The sequence below is a fragment of the Lepidochelys kempii genome, chromosome 25 (assembly GCF_965140265.1).
Source record: "Lepidochelys kempii isolate rLepKem1 chromosome 25, rLepKem1.hap2, whole genome shotgun sequence".
Classification (NCBI taxonomy): domain Eukaryota; kingdom Metazoa; phylum Chordata; order Testudines; family Cheloniidae; genus Lepidochelys; species Lepidochelys kempii.
The window spans coordinates 14,083,849-14,104,054 of record NC_133280.1 but is presented as its reverse complement, the minus strand read 5'-3'; the positions used below and the strand labels follow the sequence as shown (position 1 = coordinate 14,104,054).

At 53.5% G+C, this 20,206-nt stretch overlaps 1 protein-coding gene across 3 annotated transcripts in view; it reads right to left on the bottom strand.

Moving 5' to 3' along the window:
• KCNN1 (potassium calcium-activated channel subfamily N member 1) overlaps positions 1-20,206 on the bottom strand; it is a 76,075-nt gene that overhangs the window by 11,513 nt on the left and 44,356 nt on the right. For all 3 annotated transcript variants that reach the window (XM_073324115.1, XM_073324116.1, XM_073324117.1), the window contains 3 exons: positions 19,214-19,657; positions 17,130-17,225; positions 11,078-11,496 (listed from right to left, as the gene is read on the bottom strand). In XM_073324115.1, the coding sequence (XP_073180216.1) occupies positions 11,078-11,496; positions 17,130-17,225; positions 19,214-19,576 (878 nt within the window). In that variant the 5' untranslated portion in view covers positions 19,577-19,657. The remainder of the gene's footprint in view (positions 1-11,077; positions 11,497-17,129; positions 17,226-19,213; positions 19,658-20,206) is intronic.

Genomic DNA, 20,206 nt, shown 5'->3' with positions numbered 1-20,206 from the left:
CCTTTACATAGCCCAGCCTACAGCCTTTGCCAAAGTGTTTCACAAACACAAATGAATCCGTCCTCCCCAACCCTGTGGGACAGGGGTGTGCCACGAGCCCCATGTTGGACAAGGAAACTGAGGCACAGAGCGGGTGGGAGTCTTAATTTACCCCCGGGCAGACAGTCAGCACAGGGACTCTTCTAGTGGTGATTCCTCCTGTGTTGGCCCCTCTGCCCAGAGGTTAATTTCACCCTCATTGACTTGTCCAGACGAAACTGGCAACAGAACACCGGCCTCCTGGCTCCCAGCCCAGTGCCTTGGCCACTGGGCCTTGCCTCTCTTTCCACGCAGTTACATGGTGGCTGCTGGACATCGCAGCGCTAGTGAATCAGGGCTTTGCATCGGAAGCCCCTGCATGGCCAGCTTCAAACCTGTGAAGGAGGTTCCAAGTTCCACCCCTGCAGTGGCCTCAGAGCCGCGCGCGCTATCAGATGTCAGCGGTCTCAGCCGAGGGGAGATGGAATCTCTTAAAAAACCCGGAGTCTTTTTGAAAAGAGAACCATCTCCAGCCATCACATCACGTCAAGGCCGGGGGAAGGGTTTTCAGCGCGACGGAGGCGTTTTGCCAAGAAGCCTCCCCTAGGACCTGGGATGGGAAAGGCGAGCCGGGGACGTTGCCTGGAGCTATATAGGGCTTTCCTGCCTGGCCTTGGCACCTGCATGGGATCAGGGTGTGAAATAGCTGCCAGTGGTGTGGGCAGCTGACCCAGGCGCCCAGAGGGTCCTCACACGACGCTGACGCTGCATCCTACTTAGCTCTGCAAAGGAGACCACATGGCATCGCCTCTCCCCACTGCCTGCCTCTGCCTGCCTCTCTCCTGTGGAGGGGCAAGAGAATCGCATGCCTGTGAAGGGTGACAATCCCACAGGCTGGACTCCCCAGTGGCTATGTCAGCAGTACACAGTGGGATGAAAGCGGCTGCCAAAGGCCAGTGGAGGATGCTCCTGTGCAGGGGAATGATCTGCCGGGGAAAGTGATGCCCCAACCCCTGGCACAGGGGGATACCGGGAGAGGGGATGGGGGGATGGAAGAACTGATCTGATCCTCCACAGGGGTCAGTTTAGAGCTGCTCCCCTACAGCTCCAGCTTGTTCTGGGGACAGGTGGCTCAGCTTCAGAGAGCTGTAATCATCTCCCCGAGGTATCGCCCCCCTTAACTGAGCAGAGATTGACCCCAGAGAGCCCAGTGGGCACAGACAGAGCAGCTCTGCGTTGCCTGCTAGTATACAGTACTGGTCAGGATAGTGTGGAGAAATTATATCTGTGAATGCAGATTCTCTCTTGATGTCACGGTGTGAGTGTGACACACAACTGCACTCGCACCTGTTTGCACGCCCAGCCACCCACTCAGAGGCCTGATTCTCCATTGCAACCACATTTGCTGCACTAAACGGCTGCACAAGACTCCTTCCCAGGGGCTCTCTCTTTCTCTGTCACTCACACATGCGGGTCCATCCCCTGGTCCTGGCTCAGCCAGAATTCCCACTCAGGTTATTAGAAGCTCTGATTGCTCAAGGCTTGCATGGTTGTGTGCTTCATTGTGTGTGTGACAGAGAGACAGGGGGCATGTGCGTGCGTACGCACGTGGACATGTTCATTCACATGCACTCGCCACCCGTGGCCTGTGTTAAACACGAGGTCACATGATCACAATGGTCTCACCTGGCCTTAGACTCTAGGGATCGGATCTGTTTAAAAGATGGATGCTTTCTGAAAATCTCCCTGCAAACTTTAGATGGCACAAAAGAGCCATTTGGTTTCAATGTGACACACTCTGGCTACTGACGAGACTTTAGGGGAATGGGAAATGCAAACAAAACTTCAAACAGAACCATCCAGGGGTTCGAGTTTTAAAACATGACAATCGGCACTCATGTAAGACAAAGAGGTGGCAGCTAAGGTCTTCTGCTGCCTTGAGCGTCTCTTTGGAGGTTGCTGGAGTTGCAGTTTTGCATTAATAGCTGGCTGTCCAGTACCACTTCCTTGTAAGATTTGCTTGTGGGGTTCAGGCTGGAGTAATTTCTCTGATGTCAGCTGGGGGTGCTCTGCACTGACACCCATGTCACTGAAATCAGAATTTGGCCCAGTGTCATTAAAAGGAAACAAAAGCCCCCCAAAATGCAACTGGACAGTTGTCAGGTAATTAAAAAGCTCCGTGGCAATGAGCAGCCAGTGTGAGCAGAGCAAAACCTTCCCTGAGAAAACTGAAACATGACTCAACACAGCCCGGGTTTGGGGGAAAGTTGGGGCAGAATTAAGCCTTTCAAAAGCCGCATGGGTAGAACTTTGAAACAGAAACTCAGTTTGAAACCAGTTTCAAACCCTTGAAAACTCAAACCAATGAATACATCCGAGGAATAAATACCAGGGAGGGAGGGGAGTTATTTAAGTTAAGCAACAATGTGAACACAAGAACAAATGGAGGTAAACTGGCCATCAACAAGTTTAGGCTTGAAATTAGATGAAGATTTCTAACCATGAGAGGAGTGAAGTTCTGGAACAGCAGGGGCAAAAAACCTAACTGGCCGCAAAACTGAGCTTGATAAGTTTATGGAGGGGATGGGCTGATGGGACGGCCTACAATGACATGTAGCCGATCAGCGACTGCTAGCAGCAAATATCTCCAATGGTCAGAGATGGGACACTAGCTGGGGAGGGCTCTGAGTTACTACAGAGAATTCTCTCCCAGGTGTCTGGCTGGCGGGTCTTGCCCACATGCTCGGGGTCTAACTGATCGCCATATTTGGGGTTGGGAAGGAATTCCCCCCCTGGGTCAGATTGGCAGAGACCTCGAGGTTTTTTGCCTTCCTCTGCAGCGTGGGGTACGGGTCACCTGCAGGTTTAAACCAGTATTACTGGTGGATTCTCTGTAACTTGAAGTCTTTAAACCATGATTTGAGGACGTCAGTGACTCAGCCAGAGGTCAGGGGTCTATTACAGCAGTGGGTGGGTGAGGTTCTGTGGCCTGCAATGTGCAGGAGGTCAGACTAGATGATCACAATGGTCTCTTCGGACCTTAACATCTCTGAGTCTCTAATTAGGCACAGCTCTCTGACAACACACCGTACTTTCTAGTGTTACTGTATCCAGTCCCTTTCTGTTCTATTCTTCCTGACACTATGTGGTAAATTAAACTACATTTATGCCCACTGTAAGGCCCCTTTAGACCCCCAAATGGGTATAAAAGGGCCTTGGTCTCAATTTCCGAATTGCTCAGCTAAGATCAAGGCCTTAGCCTTGTGTATAGGGGTGAATTTTCCCCATAAGCACAGCAGATGGGGAAGGGCCTCTTTCCCCTCTTAGTTTGTAGGGTAACAGTCTCTCTGCAATTTAACATCGCTAGGCCAAAACCACTCCTGGAACCTGCCCTTTTACCTTGCAGGTGAGCTTGACAGACGCTATAGCTCACACATTGACGCAAAGAGAGTGACCAGCTGTGTTCACTCGGCCAGCCCGCACTGCAGCACCCGGGTGTGGCTGACTCATTGGATGAAGATAAATGGCAACTTAGAGCATCGGTTTACAGACCCCCCCGCTTTCATGACCATGTGGGGGATCACGTTGGGAACAGGAGATCTACACAGCAATTGCACAGTGGAACAATCCATCAAGGTGTGAGGGCGGGAGGGGGAAGCCGGGTGTGTTAGAAATCAACCTGACACGTGTGCAGAACACAGATGTGGCATGTAAGTGAGATGCCAGGCACATGTATGACACAGCTGGCCAACCACATGCCTCTGTCACAGGGGACATTCTATTCCAGCATTCGCAGAGGGGGGAGAAACTCGCACCTGATACAACCTCTTAGCGGTTTAGCCGTTACATTTTGCGGATGGGTCTGAACCGGGGACAACAGAAATCTGCAGAGGGGGGAGAGCAAAACATCTGAAAGGTGGTATGAAGGTGAAGGAAAGTACTTCACATATTACCTGTGCCCTCTGTGAAGTTCAATGAGAATTAAGTCTCCAAAGGACCTTGAGGGATCAATTAATAATAATTCTGCCTTTTGTATCTTTTCCCGAGGATCTCAAAACACATGAAATTAATTTCACCTCACAACAGTCCCAGCAGGTGCAAAATCCTGTTTTACAGGTGGGGAAACTGAGGCACACAGGTGGGGAAGCCCGAATCAAAGAGTGAATTGATGGCAAAGCTGGGAATAGAACCCAGGAGTCCTCAAACTCTAGCCAATCAAAAGGGTCAGATAGTGAGTCAGCCAATCCACACAAACCAGTTGAAGCTACAGAATTGGGTAGATCTACCTAGCTAAGTTTGTAATCAGGATGCCTGTCACCATGGTATCTGGGTATCTGAGATCTCAGGAGAACACGCTCTTGTACATAATTTCCTGAGATTCTTGCTTCTGGAGGGAAACGTCACCAGAAGTGGCCATTCCTGGCGGGATTTGCGGTCTTTGCGCCCAGCAGGAAGCATAAAGGCAGTGCAAAGCCAAACATTTCAGAGCCATGCGGAGAAAACAGAAACTACTTTCAAGTTTGGACAAAGATTCTGAACTTTGGCTTCTCACTTCAACACCTAAGAGACACCCACTTGGTTTCCGAAGACCACCAAGCCAGCCCTGAGAGGATAGCTACTTTCAAGCCACGGCTGATTTGCTTGGGTTCGAACTAACAACCTAGATATAAAGCATTTTGTGAGCCACTAGGTCAAAGCTCCGCAGTGGAGGTGCAAGAAAACCTCCCCCCACTGATTTCTGTTGCCTTTGGCCCACTAGTCCTCAACTGACTTCCACGAGTCATTTTTGCTGGGGCTGATGTCTTTGGGTCGCAATCATCTTTGTCAAAGCTGGGATTGGAGTGGGAGGCTGTGGGGGTGGGACTGGACAGTGGGGTGAAATTCGCTCCTGTGCAGAGAGCCAGCATTTAGACTTAGACATGACTTAAGCCCTGTTTTTAAGGGCATAAGTGGGACATAAGTGGTTCGTGGGACTCACACAGGCTTCTGCACCAGGCTGAATTTCAGCCTTAGTGAAATGAACGTCTTCCCATCTTTGGCTACTTGAGCCTTGTGCAGAGGAGCCAGTGACCAGGAATAGCACTGGGGACTGCAAGGGTGGCTTTCTCCACCTCAGCAGGGCTCTGAAGGCTCTCTCCTGCCCATCTTGACCCGCCTCACTCCCGCCCAACTGTATCTCAGCACTGAGACACAATTCCAAGGGCGGTGTTCTTTTGAAACCTGCATCTAATGAGTTAACACCAAATGCTTCTGTTTGAGATGTCTGCCCGGCCTCGAAACCCTGAGTGCAAAATTTCACCGGGGAAAAAAAGTGAACCCAGAAAATGAAAAACAAAACAAAACAGGGCTCCCAAGGGAAAAAGAGGCTGGTTAGGGGTAGTAAAAACCCAACCCAAAATAACCGGCGCTGAGCAGTGTTGCAGATCTTGCCAGACTCATCAAAATTCTGCAGCAGGGCTCCAGAGGCATGCAGGGGAGGGAAAAAGGAAAAAGAGAAGAGAATGTAAAACTCAAAACAAAAATAAAGGGAAAAGAAAGAGAGAGAGAGAAAGAGAGAGCCCCAGACCAGTCAGAAATTAGATTCAAGCAATAGGAGACTTGGAATTTAGGATTGCTGCGTTCCTCAGACTGACCCCCCTGCCCCATTCAGATCCCTACAGTCAGACATGCCCCGGCCTTCCCAGCCCCTGCCGCCCCCCCAGTCTCATGCATTCGCACTCAGAAGGGAGTTTTGCAGAAAGGGTGGGGTGAACCTTTGAAAGTTTGGCTTGGAACCTCAGTGGGGAAGGGAACTGCAGCAGCAAAGCACTATGGGAAAACACTGCTCATCTGTTGGCAGAAAGGAGATGATGTGGTGAAGCATTATGGGTAAAAAAAAATCTTGGGGTAACAGGTGGGTCTCCTGTAGATGCCTGGATCGATGAATGGGTGCAGGAGCAGCTGGAATGAAGGCACTGAGCTGTTCATTTCACCCCCATCCCCACCCCATCCCCTCTCTCCCCGGCGGGCTAACTTGGCGGCGGTGGAGTGGGGCTAAGGTAAGACCTTACATTCTTTAAAAAGAATCATTCCTGAGCTGACTCCCGCTAGAGACAGCTGCAGGAGGAAGCAGCCATGGTGAGAGGGCATTACATGGCAGCGTTTGCTATGGGGAAAAATTCAGGCCTGGCGGGGATCTGGCCAAAGCCTAGGTACCACGTAAGTCCCACTTACACCCCTTGGCATAAGTGGGACTTAAGTAGTGCCCAGGCCTCATGTTGAGCCTCTACCCAGAGACAAAGGTCACCCTTGCGGGACAAAGGAGTCCAGAAGTGCCAGCTCACTGACTTGGTTTGAATGTGATTGAGTCGGTTTCTAAGGGGCCCCCTACACCGTGCACAGCAGGTGAAAACCTGGCCCTAATGCAGAGTCTTCCTCCATCTCTGGCTTTCGCCTTCTCTCTAGCCCTCATTTCCCTCTTGATTGCAGGGATTGCTCCTGGGACTCTTTTAGAGCATTTGACTTGCGCTGCTAAAGATGGAGAAATGCTGAGCAGCTGAGCAGAGAGAAAGGCCTTTGGAGATATTTTAGCCAAATCCTCATTCATTCTATAAATAACGAGGAGTGAGCGTTTCCTTTCCAGCTGCTGTTGATTGTCTTGATTCTTTTCCAGGTTTTATTGCTGCATCCACATAGTAAGAAATGGAACCACCTGTGCTTGACTCATTTTGCTGTATGGAAACCACAGCCACAGCCTGTGAACCAGAGCACGATTGCTTGAGCGCCATGTAATAAATTGGCACTGTGTGAATGATTTGGAATGCATCATTTATGCAACAAATTTTACCCTTTTTTTTTTTTTGCTTCCCTTCCATTTATGACTCAATGGGAAAGCGTGAGATTCCGACCCGTGTCCGTTGTTCGTAAATTCATCTGTGGATCAGGAAGAATGCTTCAGAAAGTCACCTGGTATCTTCTCTGGCCTGTGATTGGACAGTTTGTGTCACTGACCTATACTTCCCACATTGACAGATCTCCAGCTAATTGTTCAATTAATTGTGCACCAGTGCAGAATGTTACCACCTTGTATTGGGAGCCTTGTACACCCTCCTTTGCCCTAGGGCAGTAATTTTCCACCTTCTTTCATTTGCGGCAGACCCCCTAAAACATTTCGAATGGAGGGGCAGACCCCTTTGGAAAGCTTAGACATAGTCTGCAGACCCCCAGGGGTCCACAGACCACAGGGTGAAAACCACTGCCCTAGGGTAAGGGACTGCACAAGAGACAGATTAATGGTGGACTGAGCCCCTCACTGGGAATTCATTCGGCTACTATTCCACACTAATGTTCCTTTTCACGAGGATCCGTGCTAGTAAAGCCAAAGAGCTCAGACCTTCGTGAAAGGCAAACACCAAAAGGGCATAGCTCAAAATTTGCTTTGGAATCTGAGTAAGAATTTTTTTTCACTATTTCCTCAGCTCTAATTATTCCTGGACATTTCTCTGGAGCCCATCACTCTAATATCTAGCCTGGACATGAGGAGCTAGGCAGGGGGTATTGGTGATCTTCAGATTCAATCACTATTGGTGTGAGCGAGAGGAAAGTTAGGAATCTGTCAGTAGGATCAATGCTCTATTATATTTTGGTGCATGATAACCAAGCAAGGGGTGGTGGAGTAATTGACTATTTACATAGCACCATAAGTGTGCATGGAGCCTTAAAGGGACAGTGTCCTTGCTCGACTACTACTAAAAGGTCTTTTTTTCCCGATAGGACCTTCCACGTTTACACATATTAAAACATTCCCATGGGAGAGGTAAATATTTGTATCCTCCTTGTTTTTCAGATTGGAGAAACTGAGGCAGAGAGCGAGCGAGGAAGTGACTTGCCCTTCGGGTCACATGGCAAGCCAGGGGCAGAGCTGAAAATAGAATCCAGCAGTCCTGGCTCCCACGCCCCTGCTCTAACTGCTAGACCGTGCTGCTGCCCTGCTCACTCACTGAAAAGCCGACTGCATCCTAGATGTAATGCACTAAATTCAGCTGCAGTGATGTTTCCCTTTGGCACCCTGGTGCAGCCCAAGGTAACGTCACACAACGTTACAAGAGAGGCAGCCGACAAGCAGGGCCGGGGTGGGGGTGCGCAGGGGAGCGGGACACGACTGCTCTGACATGGTGGAACTGGACCTTGAGCAGCCTCCGAGCGCGGCTCGACGGGGAAAAGGTCACATAGCTCCAGTCTCTCTAGTGCTTGCGTAAGGCCCAAGTGGTGCTCACATCCCACTGCTGCTGTTCCTCACTGAGAAATGACACCAGGCTAATAGCCAGGCACTAATCGCCATTTTGCCTCCGCCACGAGCACAGCTGCAGCAGCTGATGGCAGTGCCCGTGCTGACCCCACCCTACCCTGCGGTCTCTGTGCCGTCTCCCTGACGCCTCGCACCGGCCCTCTCATTGTTTTTTAATTTTATCCTGCAAAAAGCATTTTAAATCCAACTGAGCAGCTGGTGAGAGGGGCCAGACTGGCATCCTTCAGGGCCGGGGTCCCTCGGCAAGCTGGCACAGCGTGGGGGACTGGAGGGCAGGTCTCCCCTAAGCTGCACTATGCTGGTAATTGGCCTCACCTCCATGGGGCGAGAAGTGAGTTCAGTCTGTGGGTTGTGTGGTCCCTGGCCTCAGTGCTGACCCAGGGTTCTCTCACTTTTCTCAGAGAAAAATGTCATCCTGGCAGCTGAGCTCTGACAACTCGTCACATCTGCCACAGCAGTGAAATGCAGCTCAACGGAGAGACTGGTGCAGACTGGCACCAAGAACTTCTGGGCTCTATTCCTGGCACTGCCACTGACTCCCTGTGTGGTCTCAGGCGTGTCACCGCCTCATTCTGTGCCTCAGTTTCCCAATCTGTACAATGGGGATGATGCGCGCCACCTGTTTCCCAGGGAGAGCTTTTGAAGAGTCTGGAAAGCATGTTGAGCTCCCCCGGTGGAAGGCACTAGAGAAAGGAACAGGATTGTTGTGTAGTCATGGATTCTCCACGCTGGGTGTCATCTGGATTTTTGCAGTCAGGGCTGGAACCAAACGCAGCAACCAAGAAACAAAGGAAATACCAGCCTCGGAAGGTCCGGAACGGCATTTGCTTCCCTGGAGAAGGCCCTGTGTTTGTGCCTGCCCGTCCCCAGAGTGCAGAAGGTGCAGGAGTCTGTGGTCCTGTTGCATATATTGCAGTGACTCCCGCATTGGAAGGGGGTGTGGGCCATTGGACACAGGGCTACCCCCAGCGCAGAGGTGCGCTCCAGCGACAGAAGGGGTTTTCCATTGCGGCAGGATCTCCATCTCCCCAGGCGGCGCTAGTGAATTCAACAGAAACATCCGTCCACTGACCCAGCCACATCTACACCGGGGCGAGGTCAGCGCCGCTCCAGCACTCAGGGGGATGCCATTTTTCACACCCCTGAGCGATGTTTTAACTGTAGATCAGGCCACAGAGAGGGGCTAGCCCCGCGGAGGGGAGCTGGGCAATACGTCCGCTTCCCCTGTGGCTGGCTCTTATGAGAACTGGCTGCCCAGCCCCGGCGCTTAGAGCCCTGGTGCCTGGAGTTTGGCTCCATCTGAGCCAGAAGGCAGATCTTGGCCCTGAGAAGACGCTGCAGTTCTGATGCTAGGGGTACGGCTCTATAGGGCGTGCAATGAAACATCCCCCCACCCCAAGGCCGGGGACTCTGATGCACTGAAGGGTCAATCTGTTGGCGGTGGAGGTCTGCGATAATGAATGCCGAGGTGAGACCACCTGCAGAGGAGGGGGTCTCCTCCCTCCAGAGCACCTGGCCATGCCAAGGAAAGCTGCCTCCTGCCACTAAAGGGTTAGCAGCCCAGCTCCTGGCCTGAGGTCCGCAGGGATGGGATGGGAGCCTTCGGCAAAGCATGAGGAATCCACGCCTGGAAACACCCTCCTGTGGCGAGCTCTTCCCAAGGGAGAAGGTCAAGGGAAGAAGTGGCGCTGGATTCCTGGGCACACCTGGAATGGACTGGGGGGGGAGGGCAGAATGTCGGAGGCAACTGCCCCCGTCACAGTGAAATGCAGAGGTTCCAAGTGAAATGGCTCCAGCCTGCTTTCAAGGTTCACGGCCCCTTTGCTACGAACTGGATCCCCACCCCCGCCTCCTCCCACCCCACCAGCTGCAGCTAATCTTAAATTCTTGGCAGGCGCAAGGCTCGGAAGTAGGAGGCAGCTCCCCGTGCAGGATTGGGGCTATTGGTTTCTAGGAAGGAAGACTCACAGTTTGTCCCTATGAGCAGCATAGCAATTAGAGAGGGAAAACAAGAGCAGATTAATGAGCAGTCCCGGTGCAGAGGAGAAGGGGCAGACAGGAGAGGAGAGGAGAGCGGAGAGCGCACACGCACCCCCCCACGCACACCGTTCGGGTCCCTTCTGACTGCTCCGCAGGCTCGGGTGCAGCTGAAGGGGCATGTGTCAGTCACACGGCGCTCGCTCCCTTAAATGCCAGAGCTCGGGATGCGCTCCCTGTTTGATGGGATCCGCCCAAGCTAAAGAGGAGGCAAAGGGCCAGATGCCCAGCTGGTATCCATCGGCCCAGCTCCGCTGGAATCAATGGGATCAGAGCCCAGCGGGTGTACATCAACCTGGCCTTGGCCTCTAGGATCCCAGCTCCGTTGATTTCACTGGCTGAGGCTGTGGCCCACGGGTGTACCTGAGATGACCGAGGTGGGTTATTGTGGTTCCTCCTTGAGTGGAACAGCGTGGGGCTGTCAGCCTCCATTGACCAGACCGTGCCCAGCGGCCTACCAGTCAGTGGGGCTTTCGTTCAGGCAGGAGGTTGCTTTCCCATCCAGAGGCTGTGGGTTCACTCCCTGCTGGCGACCCTTGTTACATACGGCTGAAGCCGGCAGCAGCCAACCAAAGGGCCCTTTCCCTCTCCTGGTGGGGGGATCACATATGCAGGGGTCCCTAGCTCTGGTCTATTTAAGGGAGCCCGGCGTGTCTCCAGCTGCACGGGAGGCATGCATCTCAGTGGCCCTTGTGCAGAGCCCGCCCCACCCTCCGCCCGAGGAGGAGCCCTTACCTCTCGCACACGCGGACCGTCCAGGCGGCAATGATCCAGGAGGAGATGCTGAAGACCAGCAGCACGGTGCCGGGGCAGATGGTCATGAGGGTCTTCATGATGAAGCGGGTGTTGAAGTTGATCTTGTTGAGGGCGCCGATGCTGCGGGAGGAGGCGTCGGTGAAGAGCTTGCTATGGAGCAGCATGACGCGCCCAATCAGGTAGAGCCGCAGGAACATGGGGATGGAGAGGATGATGTCCACATCGGCGTCGGCCACCGAGGTGGTGTAGGTGAAGGCCAGCCGGGCTGTCCAGGTGAAGAGATACTGGCCCGGAATGGGGTGGATGGCGCACACAATCAGCTCCAGGCTGATGAAAAAGATCCGCTTGTAGGTCATGGCTATTCTCCAGTCGTCTGCCCCGTTGTCCACCATGAAGAGCTGGGCAGGGAGAGGGGAGGGGGGTTAGAGGTAGGGGGTTGCTTTAGGGTGGGTCGAAAGGCCCAGCAGCGGCTAACAAGGAGCAGGCAGGCGGTGTGGTGTAGCGCCGGTGGGCTCTATGCCCAGCCCTGCTGGCTGACCTTGGCCAAGCCCCTTCCCCGCTCACACTGTAGGCTCCAGCGGCTGGCACAAGGGGCCCGGGGCTCAGGTGGGGTTCCCCAGGCTCCAATACAAGCAGTGGCAAGAGGCTCTAGCCAAGGAGTAAGTTGTTAGCCCCAGCTGAGTTCAGCGTCTGCCCAGGAACAATTCCTGCCCTGCAGAGCTAACGCCCGAAATAGAGCAGGCAGCTGAAGGAAGGTTTGTTATCCCCCGTTTACAGGGGAGCCAGGAAGCAAGGCCTAGGAACTGACGCACTTGGGCAAGCAACAAGTCACTGTAGAGGTGGGAATTGAACTCACCCTGCTCGGTGCCACCCCCTGCCCACGAGAGCAGGCTTCCAGTCCTTTAGTGACACCCGCCTGGACTGGGAATATAACAAGGACCTTCCTGTTTGCCCCTCAAGCCCCTAGGGCCAGATGTGCAGGGCAGAAGGGGAGAGACGGGTAGCCGAACGAACCCTGCTCTAAATGCAATAGATTTATAGAGGGTTCGTATTGCCCATTGAGCAATGCATATTTTTCTTCTGCTTGTCATCGGCGGCAGGTCACATGTGGCTCAAGGCAATAATTGCAGCCAATAATAAAGTTTTAATGGGAAATCTCTGAGCAATTTAGCCCTGCATTATTCTTCTGGGACTCTGCCAGGCTTCTCCAGAGCCCACTCGGCCCTGGAACCGGGTGGGAGGGCTCTCAGGCAGACGCCCTGCCCAAAGATGGATTCCCCATGTGCCACCTGCAACAGCTGGAGCTGTTCAGCTGAGTAATGACTGTACGCATCATCCAGCCCAAAGCCACTGCTCGCACATCTGCTTCTGCCTAAGCTTTGCTGGCAGGCGCTCGTCCCAGGGCCTGCTGTGGAGATTTTCCAACTTCCTCTGCACTCACACAGGTTGCACAGAGCTTGCTGGCTTTGTCTGTCAAGTCGGGGGGGGGGCGGCCCCTACGCATGCCCCTCTCTCTGCTTCTCCATCCATCGCTCTCACTTGCTCCTGACAGTAACCATGCCTCAGCGCGACTACAGATAAACAACCTCCCAAAGGGACTCGGGGCATGCCTACCCTGCAGCTGGAGCAGCCAGACCTGCACTAGCTCTGAACAACCTCAGGCACTAAAAACAGCCACGTGGCCACTACAATGAAACAGGCAGGCCGCCCCAAGTACATTCCTAGCGTCTCGGGCGGGATCGCACTCAGGGCAGCGAGCCCCTCCCACCGCTCAAGCCACCACGGCTACACTGCTCTTTTCGCGCACAAGCTCACTCAGAGCTAGCACCGGTATGTCCGCCTGAGCTGGAGTTGACACCTGCCAGCTCAAACGTGGACGTACCCTCGGGCCTGATTCTCCATTGCTTTGCCCCTGCTGACGTCATCTGGGGCCAGATTTGGGAGCAGGGAACAGGGGAACTGTGAGAAGGTGCCGCACTCGACTGATTTAACCTGTGTCCTTGCTGCAAAGGAGGTGGGTTACCAGAGGGCAGCAGCCGGGCTGTAGCCTGTACCCCCAGCCCAGCCAACTAGTCCAGGGTTAAAGTACCATAGAACTCAGGTGAGAGGTTTGGGTGTAAGTTAGAGGCAGCTCCGGAGTCAGAGCCTGGTTAACTCTGCAGGGAAACAGACACAGGAATTTACAATATCCCCCTAAAAGGGTAGGCACCTCACTCCCTTACATGCCTCTGGAAATCCCCCTAAGCTCCTGTCTGCATCTTTAGCTGCTCATATATCTGTGTAAATCTGGCCCTTACCGCTGTGTAAAATGCTACCAGATCAGAGGGGTTGTGGTTTGATCTCTGGACAAGCGTAAATGACTGTACAGGCCCCAGTGGAACCCCGTTTATCCGATCTAATTGGGATCGGGGCCGGATCGGATTTTCAAAAATTCTGCTAATCAGGAGGGCTCGGCGAAACTAAGTTACGTGCTTCAGCCCCAGGCGGCAGGGCTCTGGCTGTCAGTGCTCCGCACATCTTGCTGGTGTGCAGTCAACGAGCTAAGATATTCAGTGTTGCCAGTTTTCAGGGTTTGAGCATGAGTTTTGCAATATCTGGTGTCCCGGCTTCCGGAATTTGGTGATTTTGTCAGAATCTTGCCGGTTATATTTTTTAAAGAAAGCAAGTCAATTTCTAGCCCTCGTGATTGCAAAGAAAACCTTGAAAATGTGACTAGAGCAAAACCCCAAAGGCTGAAAACCCCAAAGGCAAACGAGCGGCAAGCCCACAGCATTGTTATTTTAAGCCAATCTCAATATTTTGGGGAGCTGGACTCATGAGGTTTGAACATTCGGGGTTGGCCAGCCCGCAGATTTCAAGTGCTACTTAGTCTTCTTGCCAAGGTTTAGGATTTTCCAGCCACATTTTCCTAGGTTGATCGGTATTTCCCTGTGTTCCCATGCGAAAAGTCCCCGCAAAGTGAAATTAAATACACAGCAGGTGAGGAAATAGCAGCTGTACAAATCCACAGAGCTGCGTCCCAGATGGCAGGACTCATCTGAGACCGGCCTCTCTTTTCCTGCTGTGCAGAATGGGAGAGCTCGCTTTCCTTCAATTAAGGCATTAAAATCTAGCTCCCTAAGCTCTTAAAGCATTACTATCGACTTTCTCCTGGCGAAGCTGCGGCTGCAGGGTGAATGCTGTGACTTCTCCTAACAGCTGCTTGGGGACACAGAGCTCAGCCATTGTAGAATGGATGGTGCTTTGCCTTAAGGGGACATGATCAAAGTCACATAGGGTGTAGCTGAGATGGTGGGCATTAACAGTAGGAGAAGAGTTTACGGCCCAAAGGGGCTAGATTGCAAACCAGAGGCAGCGCAGATAGGAGAGAGGTTGCTGTGGTGACCTTCAAATGGACCAGGTGCCAGGGTCAGAAAGTCCCTGGATAAAAAAAAACAACTGATTTTTGCTGTATCTGCTCCTTCCACTCATCTTTCTGTGGCACCAGGTGCCATCTCTGAACACTGGAGACTTTTGTTTTCCTCTCAAAACCCAGCTAGAAAATCCTGTTATCAAGTACAATTCAAGCTCCAATTCTGCAACCTGTTCTGCGTGGATGGAACCCGCTGGGTCTACGCAGAGCTCTGCTGGGGCTGGTTCTCCATGGCTCTGCATCTTGTGTGGTCACCTACCCCAGGGCAGCATGTAAATCGCTGACATGCGAGGGCATGGGGTGGGATTGCAGCTTGTGTAGATGGACCTGAGCTCCTGTTCATCTAGCTGGCACGTGTACCGGAGCAGCCAAAAGGGGTCCCCAGTTTGAAAGGGCCCCCAAACGACCTGGTGCGTGGGATCGTAGTGCCATTCAGGCTTGGCCTGGCAGTCCCCCCATCATGGCAGAGGGAGGGCTGGGCCAGACCTGAGTGGCGCTGTGACCCTGGGTAGGAGCTCCCAATGTCTGGGGCGGAGATCTGGGCTCAGCCCCGCAGGATAGAAGCCTAGCCACTGCTGTGGGGTACGTGCAGTGGGAGCTTGTTCTCGGATTCCCCCTCCCCCGACACTCTGCAGGAATTTTTTTGGAAGGGTGAGGGTTCTAGATTTCAGATTTTGCCCCGGGCGCCCTAAAAATCACAGAAGAAATGCACCAGTGCTAAAGCCTTCAAACATCATGAATCAGATTGCAAAGAATCATGAGATTTTTAAAAAAAATAATGCATTTTGGGTTGTTCTCTTTTTACAAAAGCTGAGCTTCTCAGGTAATCACCTGACTCCAGCACCTGGTACTTTAAGGAAAAACACCACATATTGCAAGGCTCAATAAAAATCACCAGAGCTGGCAACACTGTCAGTATCTGCAACCCACACACCAGGGTTTCCTGCTAGAACGGGAAACTGACGAGAACTTTTCCTTGTCCCAGACTAGTGAAATGCAACAAGTAAATAAAGAACAAAAGGTGACAGGCATATACAGCTTATAATTTAATAGTAACAAGCAAATACAGCTTGTTTTAAAGTTAATAACTTACCGGCTAATTTGTCATACAGGGAAGGACATTTTTTAAGATGTGATGTTGCACCTTTATAATGAATGTTGTCATGCCAACCTCAAGCAGGAAGCCGCCTCCTCGGTGTATGTGCAGGAGGGGGTGGCAGGTGCTAAACATGTTAGTGGAGTCCCTCTTAAGCCTTCAGAACAGATCTTAAGAGGGACGTGGGTCTCCTGTACTGGGGAGGATTTCACCTGTTGATCAGCACTGTCTCAGAGGAACGGTGCCACCTAGTGACTCGCCAGCACGGCTTCCTGCAGCACCTACTTGTTCCTTGGAGGTCTCCCAACTACTAGGATCTACTACGGAGCTGAGCTGGGTCAGGTTAGGTCTGTGGGCACCAGATTCTTTTAAAAGAGCTCAAGGCCGGATTTCCAGCCCGTTGGGTGCTGGGTACTTGGGAAAACTTGCTGACAAATGTCACAATGGGAACCTGCTGACCCCACTTGAAAATCTGACCCTTATGCAGGGGCCTAAATGGGAGCCGAGTTCTTGTGAAAATCTGAGCCCAGCGGAAGGTGCTGAGCCCTTGGAAATGTGGCCCGCAGCTCTTCTGAAAAATTCTGGCCCGTTCTGCTCCTGCTCCTCTTAGATCTGACACAGTTGCAGGGCTCAGAGACAGCCTCAAACCACCCCCTCTCCAAACCCCTTTGAACTTTGCAGGGCAGGAAACGGTTGAAAACTTGGGATCTAGGTCTGAATTTTGCAGCTCTGAGCCATCTCTAGGAAAGCTACAACATGCCCACCCAGCTGGGACAGCTAATCAATCACCCCTGTATTGCAGTGGTTCTCAACCGGGGGTACGCATACTCCTGGGGGTACACAGCGGTCTTCCAGAGGGCACTCAACTCATCTAGATCAGTATTTCTCAATGTGGGGGATGCAACTCCCAGGGGGGTCATGGGATGGGTTTAGGGGGGGTCACAAGTGCAGGCCCAGTGTTAGGGGGTAGCAAGCAGGGCAGTTGCCCGGGGCCTCATGCCACAGGGCACTCTGCGAAGATAGATTACAAGCTTCAGCCTTGCCGCCGGGGCTCCGGCTTCAGAGAAGGTTCAAAAGTGAAAAACAGGCTCAAGTATGACACTGAAATGTAAGTACAATATTTACATTCCAGTTGATTTATAACGATATGGTAAAAATGAGAAAAGTGAAGTGTGCTGTGACACTTGTGTATTTTCACGTCTGATTTGATAAGCAAGTAATTTTTAAGTGAGGTGAAACTTGGGGATATGCAAGACAAATCAGACTCCTGAAAGGGGGACAGTCATCTGGAAAGGTTGAGAACCACAGTTTGGACAAACTCAGGTTCCCACGAGGACCACCGGCTTCTTTAAGGTAAAAGAAAGGGAAAGGGGAGGGTTTGGTTTGAGCACATGCAATGGGATTCCCAGAGGAACGTTCCTGTCTGATTTCACACTCCCATCAGCTGTGCCTGGTGATGGCACAAACTCCACCCCCTCCCCATGAAATAGGGGAAGGGCCATGCGTTGTGGTGCGCGGCTCACCTGGATTTCTCTGGCATGGTACATGATGATGAGGCCCAGAAGTATCATGGTTGAAAGGCTGATAAGGCATTTCAGTGCAAATGAATATGAAGACTCCTAAAAGGGAGACAGAGAGGAGCAGCATCAGGCACGGTTTCCCCCTCGGTCCTGAGGCTAGTCACACCGCGGCCCGTGGCAGGGAGGCTCTGGACTCTGCCCATTCAATAGGCACACGCGGATCTTTATGGAAAGGCGCGTACCAAGCTGTTGGGAGGGACTCACCGTCTTTGCATGGGCCAATGACGGCGGGGCGTCACCGGGCATGCAGCAGGGATCCCGACTCCAGGAGAGAGCCTATCCCTTGGGCAGGCCATCAGCCACTCGCACTGAACTCCAGGCTGGGTTGCTGGCCTCTGGGGGCAAATCTCCGCAGCAGCTGAGAGGTGGAATCCCCAGGGCCGCGGACGCACCCGGGGTAGCCCTGATCAAGCTTGCAGGCTACAAATAGCAGCGTGGCCATGGTCTGGTGCGCGCAGCAGCTCAGGCTGGCTGCCCAGCTACGTACCTAGGACCTTGGAGGGGGTTGTCCTTGGGCGACGAGTTCATGCCGCCATGGCCACGTTGCTATTCTTAGCGCACGAGCTCCACCAGAGCTGGTGAGCGTATGTCTACCCGAGCTGGGGTTCACGTCTCCCAGCTGCTGACTGGACGTACCCCCTGGCACCAGAGGTTGGCTGGGAAGCCTGAGGCAGGGGTTAATACTAACCCTGTGCCCCTCCCTACTGATGGTCAGCAATGATCCGCTAAGCCTCCCAGCTCCAGCATTAGGATCCACATTTATTTCACAGACAGGGAAACTGAGGTACAGAGCTGCTGAGACATGCCCAATGTCACCCAGGAGGTCAGGGGCGGAGCCAGGAATGGAACCCAGCTCTCCAGAATCCAACCCTGAGCATTAGCCCTTGAACAGGCTTCCTTTCTGGAGATCCCAGAGGCAGCCTCCAGTGTGGCTGAGGGGGGCAGACGCCACGTGATCAGTTCAATCCAGAGATGCATTTGCTACATGGACGTTAGCAGCCCGGGGACCTGTTCTGATCCCCAGGGCCTTGCACAGAGGTCTGCTGGCTATCCAGTGACAGATGTGCATGCCAGCTTCTGTAGCGGCAAGATCTGGGGCTCTGTAGTCACAGGGAAACTCTCCCCACGTGCCCAATGTGCAGTCAACAAGGGGCGTGCGGGACAGGTGAGCTGCATGGCAGCGTGCAGGGGACAGGCGGGTGTTTGCATGAACGATTCTATCTGGTCCCACACCCCTGCCGTTCGGGGGATGATTCATCAGCCCTGGAGAGAAGCCAGCTGAGCAAGAATGATAAAGCATCTCGCTGAGCCAGGACTGTTCACACTGTCAGCACAAAGCGCCCATCAGCATCAAACGTCGCAGCAAAGAGCAGGGTCCATTAATCCTCAGTGCAGCTTGTGCATTGCCGGGCCGGTGCAAACACAGAACACAGGAATGGGGAGGGGCGCACACACGATGCACCCAGAGAACAGGTCCACACGCACATAGCTGGGTCCATGCACGTATCCCTACATCGGTGCACGTACACATACACAGACTCTGGGACGCATCCTCCTTTCCCCAGACGAGACGCACCCACCCCACACCCCGGCACGCCCATGTGTGCGCACCCCCACAGCCAGCCGACGTTCAAACCCGCTGGCAGGCCCGCTCTCTCTGTCACCCTCACACACTTTCCTTATCCCTTACGCGTGTTACGGTGGCACTCGGATGCCTGGCGTGCCAGGTGCTGTACGAACACAGCTGTCTTGCACTCACAGGGCCTCCAGCCCCCTGCTGGGCCCACCTTGGGCAGAGGCCCCGCCCGCGTGAGACCTAGGTACCAGATAAAAGTTCCACTTACGCTCCAGGGCTGGGACTTCCCGGACCCTTTCCTTCCCAAGGGCGACATACAGGCCTGGTTCCCACAGGGCGTGAAGGGGACTTATGCGGTACCCAGGGCTCGCGCCAGCCTCTTCTCTGAGCCAGGCACGTCTGTCCCCCGAGTCCCCGGCCTTTCGGCTTCACGACCAGCCACGGTCCCTACCTTGGTGTAGATTCCCCAGGAGAGCTCTGTCTCCGTCACCATGACCACGATGCCGAACATCCCGAAGATCAAGGCGTAGTCGCTCAGGCGTTTGCGCTTCTCGAAGAGGGCCCGCCGGTGGCCCAGCCGGTACCCAATGTTCTGGTTCTTCTTCTGGTTCCGGGAGCGCGCCGCCGACTCCTCATCCGCCTGCAAGCTTGTATCCTTGGCCTGCTCGGTTTTGGAGACCACCACCTCCAGGCCCGAGCTGTGGAGGGTCTGCAGGGGCTGGGTCTCGGCCGCCAGTTCATGGAGGTTGCGCTGGGAGGCGCTTAGGCTGCTCAGGGGTCGGACCACGCCTCCATTGTACTTGCAGCTGTTCATGGCTATCTCGGTGAAGGGGTTGGGCTCGCTGAACACTGTCTTGGATCCAGCATGGTTCAGAACCTGGGAGTCCGCATTTACCTGGAAGGAGACGGAGATGGGGCTAGAGAGACGCAAACCCGGGGGCAGAGAGACAAGTGGGGGAAGGGGAGAGCTCGTCCCCTTCTCAGTCCGAGTCCCCCGGGGCCTGCAGCCTCCATTCTACAAAGCAGGATTTGAGATAATTATTAGTCTGTATCCCTAACTGGCCCCTCAAGTGCTACTTATCTAGCATTACAGACGGGCCACATGGACAGAGAAGGGAGTGCAGGCCCTGGGCTGTTCTCAAACCTCAGACCATGACTGCTAAGAGCAAGCATCGGGAGGTGGCCCATGATGCCCACCTACACAGTGGTGTGTGGCTCTAAACTGCACCCCTGGGCCGCTCTTGAACTCCGTTCCCTGGCAGCTGCGAGAAGGCAGGCCGTGGCGCCCACCCATAAGGCAGGGAGACCCCTGACATTACCAAGATGCAGAGCTGTGGATGGCAACCAAGCGTGAGGATAAAGGCTCCATTAGCAAATGGATGGGGAGGCCCAGAGGCAGGGACCATGCTGGGTGAGAGGGCTGCAAGGGCCTACCCAGAGGTGA